This window comes from Triticum aestivum, chromosome 4D, assembly GCF_018294505.1.
Source record: "Triticum aestivum cultivar Chinese Spring chromosome 4D, IWGSC CS RefSeq v2.1, whole genome shotgun sequence".
NCBI classification, from domain to species: domain Eukaryota; kingdom Viridiplantae; phylum Streptophyta; class Magnoliopsida; order Poales; family Poaceae; genus Triticum; species Triticum aestivum.
In genome coordinates, this window is record NC_057805.1 from 163,708,336 (window position 1) to 163,713,655 (window position 5,320).

The 5,320-nt window shown below is 44.5% G+C and overlaps 1 protein-coding gene across 1 annotated transcript; it reads right to left on the reverse strand.

Moving 5' to 3' along the window:
• LOC123097021 (uncharacterized) lies at positions 1-4,830 on the reverse strand. Its single transcript, XM_044518788.1, has 2 exons — positions 1,917-4,830; positions 1-703 (listed from the first exon to the last, which is right to left on the reverse strand). The coding sequence occupies exon 1, from the start codon at positions 3,504-3,506 to the stop codon at positions 2,031-2,033; it is 1,476 nt and encodes a 491-aa protein (XP_044374723.1). The 5' UTR covers positions 3,507-4,830; the 3' UTR covers positions 1-703; positions 1,917-2,030.
• Between the last annotated feature and the right edge of the window lie 490 nt (positions 4,831-5,320).

Consider the following 5,320-nt stretch of genomic DNA (forward strand, 5'->3'; position numbering starts at 1 on the left):
GAGAGAGAGAGAGAGAGAGAGAGAACAGCAGCAAGATTGGGAATGGAGAAGCAGCAGGGACGTGAGGAGAAAAGCAGCAGGGACGTGAGGAGAGAAGCAGCAGGGGGCGTGAGAAGAAGAAGCAGCAGCAAAGAAAGAGGAGCAGCAAACAACAGAGTTTGGGTTCAGAGAAGAAGAAGTGGCAGCAGCAACTTGAGGTTCAGAGCAGAGAATCTGCAAAGGAGGCACAAAGAGAAGGAGCAGCAGGGGCATCAGGGAGAGAGGATCGGCGGAGAGGGAGAGGTCACGCGGAGGACCAGACGCCCGTGCTCGCCCTTGTCTGGTCGGGCGCGCGAGGTGCGGCGGTGGCTTGAGATGGTGGCGCTGGTGGTGAGTGGTGGATGTTTGTGGTGGGTGTGCTGATGGTGCGGAGGCGCACCACCACGCCGGCCTGGCCGCGGCGGCGGCCCGAGGTGGAGGAGGTAGGGGAGAGAGAGATGAGATGTGCCAGGCCCGATTGCAATGGAGATGCGGCTAGGGATTTTGATCCCCTCCCGATCAGATCTGAATGTTTTCACTTTGGCCCTCCTTCCTTCTTTCTTCCCAAGTTGGTCCTCCCATCTTTAGTTTGGCCCCTCGGTTACTTCTTTCCTTCACGCTCAGCTCCTTGACTCCATCACTTGATCATTTGTAGTAGAAGAGTTTTGTGCCTTGTCGCACTTTTCTGCAAAATAAACAAGTGACTAGTCAACAATCCTTCTATATGATTTTCATGCAATATTCGATAATTCTTTGCAAGAATAGATGGTCACATCTCAAGAAATGGTGAATTTGTGTGTCAAAATTATATATATGAAATGTGCTTATCAAGTTCCCCCACACTTAAATCTTTGCTTGTCCTCAAGCAAAGGAATATGACAAGAGCAAGATAGTGAATAGTGAACTGAATAGAAAATGTCAAGTGAAGTAGATCTCTAAACACTGCATGCTTCAGACTTGGTTAGTGAAAATTAATTGTTAGGAGTGCTACAAAGCAATAGGACACTAGTAAACTAAATCATTTTAAACTTTTACAATGATAAAAGAAGATTAACAAGTTCAAATGCTGATTGTGCCAAAAGGTTCCTAAAGAGAGCATGATCCCAAGAGACACCTATTACTAGGAACATAACATTGTGGTAGAACCACTTATTGGATTTGGAGGAAGCAACAATGATAATATTTTACCGGTCTCACCAAAGGAACATACCACCAATCCCGAGAACATGGTATACACCTGGCTCGACCAATTTTTAGTTTTTTTTTGTTCGTCTCCCCAAAGGAACATACCACCGATCCTGAGAACATGGTATACACCTGGTTCGACAATTACATTTTTTTAATATAATTAACTCCTATCCGATCCAACCAGATTTCACAAGCCACCAATCTAGGGAACATGACATGCTACTGTTAGGTAAGATCAGATAATTATTCATTATAAGATATATTTTTTAATGAACAACACATAAGCACAAAAAAAGGAATCCTCACTTCTCCATGTCTGGTTCACATGCTACTGATCCAGGGAACATAGCATGCTAATCCATAGTGGTTAGGTGATTGCTCTCAATGGGAACACACTTCGCACAAATTCAGCATCTAAACATGGTTATCTAGGTGTATCATAGTAAATGCAGAAAATGACGAAGTTTTCTAGTGTACTAGGGATTTGAGCACTCAAAACTAATAGTTCTCACTAATTTCAGCCAAGCATGCATGGTGTAGATCACTAGTTTACAAGGCATTCAGAAATCAAGTTCACAAATTCACATCAAGCACGATGCCAAAGGTGAATTTCAGCTTGACAACAAGTAATAACTGGCTCAAGCAACCCAACTAGCAATTGAATTCAGCATGTATTTATGATGTTCAAAATGGGTCATAAAACAGCTCACCGGGCACTATTAAGTAACACTCGCTTGATCACTCTCTAAGCTGCAGCTCTTCTCCTTTGCTTCCTCGTGCATGCTCCAGCTTCACTCTTCTTCATGTGTGCCCCTTGCTTCTCCTCATCGCCATGCTCTGACTCCACCGGGATCCCAAGGGATGTCACCTCGAACCTGGTCAGCATGTATTGATTTGTGCACAAGCAGAAACCTGAAATAGGACTCACACAAACAACGACTACAAGTGATAGGGTAGATGCCCTCTAAGTCGTCAATCGAATATCCAATTGTATAAGCATAGGAATATAGAACATGACGAGTATGATAGAAATCAGCAAGCGCAATACTAACATGAGGATGATATTTATCATTAAGCATAGGTCTAGCATGAGGAAAATAAGTGTCATCATCATAAATGAGAGAAATGCCAATAACAGAGTATGTATGATCATGTTCAAGCAAACATTTTTTCAAGTCTAGCTTAATTGATGGTATCATGCAATGCAAAATAGTGGCAAACAGATCATATGGACGCATGTCATCAAGAGGATTAGATAAACCTGCTACATCACACTCTTGTATGACAATAGGAAAACGAATTTCTGGTTCTTCATCTTCAACTACAACAGCTTCTTCTACTTCTTTGGGAGTGGTAGACATTGGATCTTCAACCTGTTCATTTGGGTATTCGAGCTCTGGATCATCTTGTGCCTTGGCTTCAAGAATTTCTTCTTGGATCTGAAGTATCTCTTCCTCTGGACTCTCGCTATCTTGCTCAGCTGAATGTGAAGGTGTTGGAACCTCACACACCTCAAGGGATATCCCAACAACACTCAACTCAAGGAGGGAAGAGATAGTACTGCCAGCGTTGATGTTCTTCTCAATCTTTCTTACTTCTTCCACTAGCTCCTTTCCACTCTTAATCTTCTTCATTTCCTCTAGTATAACCTTCCTAATAGGATCATCCTCGGCACTCCAAGTGAACTCGAGACTCAAAAGTGTGAGCTTGTCTATGTCATCGAACTCATCTTGTGTGGGCACTTGCACATGAGATTGCACAACAGGTGCCGGAGTTGCTGGTTGACCAAATGGAGGACCATTTAACTCCACTGGACACATCTCCTGGTACTGTGGTATATGAGTAGGAGCTGAATGAAATTTTTGTGGTGCATAGTTGTGGCTCTCCTCATTGTACCTAAATCCCTGCATTGGATAACTAGAGGCAAACAATGAGATCTCAGGGTTGTTGCTCCTATATGACATATTCGGGTTTTCAGGCCACCCATGTGAGTAATTGTTTTGGTATGAGATATGCTCTTGAGCGAAGCTCATGCCAAAACAATCTGGAGGGTGAGAGTAACCACGCTGACATTCAACGGGTGAATGGCCCTGAAATCCACAAATATAGCATGTAGGAGCAACATAAGGATGACCTCTAGAATAAGGATCATAAGAGCTAGGCCTATCCTCAAAAACTACTTCTCGCTGCCGAGCTAAATCATCTAATCGATGGGAAATCTTACTTATCAGGTCTTGAATACTTTCCGTGCTGTTTGTAGTGTTGCTCGCATAGGCATGATGATCTGAGTAGAATGCCATTTCCAAGAAGACGATTTAACATACAAAATGAACAAGAAAAGAAAGAGAAGATAACTAGAACAGTGATTAGGGGTAAGAGATATATCACAAATATATGGCACTAGATAGAAACAGAAGCAAAACCTAGTCTATAGCCTAACACGGTCGCACGACGCTAGTCCCCGGCAACGGCGCCAAAATGATCGATTGTAATATAGCAGGGTTTTTACGCCCAAACTACGGATGTCGTGTTCTCCACAGGGACTAGGCGACGGCAAGAACGCTCGGCTAAAGCTAGGTGACACAGAATTGGGTGATGAAAACTGAAAATAAAACCTAAACTAACAAGGTTGTTTGCAAAGATCGTTGACAAAGAAAACGACAAACAGCAAAGGGAAATTCAGATTTTACTCAATATCTTTTTGGTATTTTCATTACTTGAGAAACTAAAATACTAGCACAGGTTTTACTACTTAAACAACAAAAGGAAATCAACAAGACAAGAATACATATAATAACAACAAGTATGACAGAGGGAAGAAACAAGGTTGTAGGACAGAATATATGCATCACATCACAAACACACACATATGTATATATCACAGGACACCACACACATATGAAGATTACTATTTCACTAAACAAAGTATAACAGATCAAGTACTTCTCTAAGTGAGAAGGTATCAACTACTCAGGCATACTAATCAAGCATTTATATTATAAATTCGAAACTGAACCAAGCAGCAGGATACTACAATTATCAAGACTGAACATTACATAGTACTAGTTATGACACTTCTGAAGATTACAGAAATTTGAGAGAGAGAGAGAGAGAGAGAGAGAGAGAGAGAACAACAGCAAGATTGGGAATGGAGCAGCAGCAGGGACGTGAGGAGAAAAGCAGCAGGGACGTGAGGAGAGAAGCAGCAGGGGCGTGAGAAGAAGAAGCAGCAGCAAAGAAAGAGGAGCAGCAAACAGCAAAGTTTGGGTTCAGAGAAGAAGTGGCAGCAGCAACTTGAGGTTCAGAGCAGAGAATCGGCAAAGGAGGCGCAAAGAGAAGGAGCAGCAGGGGCATCAGGGAGAGAGGATCGGCGGAGAGGGAGAGGTCACGCGGAGGACCATACGCCCGTGCTCGCCCTTGTCTGGTCGGGCGCGCGAGGTGCGGCGGTGGCTTGAGATGGTGGCGCTGGTGGATGAAGTTGGTGGTGAGTGGTGGATGTTTGTGGTGGGTGTGCTGATGGTGCGGAGGCGCACCACCACGCCGGCCTGGCCGCGGCGACAGCCGGAGGTGGAGAAGGAGGCAAGGGAGAGAGAGAGATGAGATGTGCCAGGCCCGATTGCAATGGAGATGCGGCTAGGGATTTTGATCCCCTCCCGGTCAGATCTGAACGTTTTCACTTTGGCCCTCCTTCATCCTTCTTTCTTCCCAAGTTGGTCCTCCCATCTTTAGTTTGGCTCCGCGATTACTTCTTTCCTTCACGTCAGCTCCTTAACTCCATCGCTTGATCATTTGTAGTAGAAGAGTTTTGTGCCTTGTCGCACTTCTCTGCAAAATAAACAATTAACAAGTCATCAATCCTTTTATATAATTTTCATGCAATATTCGATAATTCTTAGCAAGAATAGATGGTCACATTACCACTCGACGCGCGTCGCCACTCGGTTGGTCACCTCATCACCACTCGGCCGCCCCTCGCGTCGCTACTTGGTTGGTCACCTCATCACCACTCGGCTGCCCTCGCGCGTCACCGCTTGGTTGGTCACCTCCACTCGGTTGGTCACCTCATCACCACTCGGCCGCCCCGCGCTTCGCCACTCGGTTGGTCACCTCATCA

Bases quoted from the DNA above. Each gene is read 5' to 3' on its own strand.
- LOC123097021 (XM_044518788.1), bottom strand. From the start codon at position 3,506: ATGGCATTCTACTCAGATCATCATGCCTATGCGAGCAACACTACAAAC.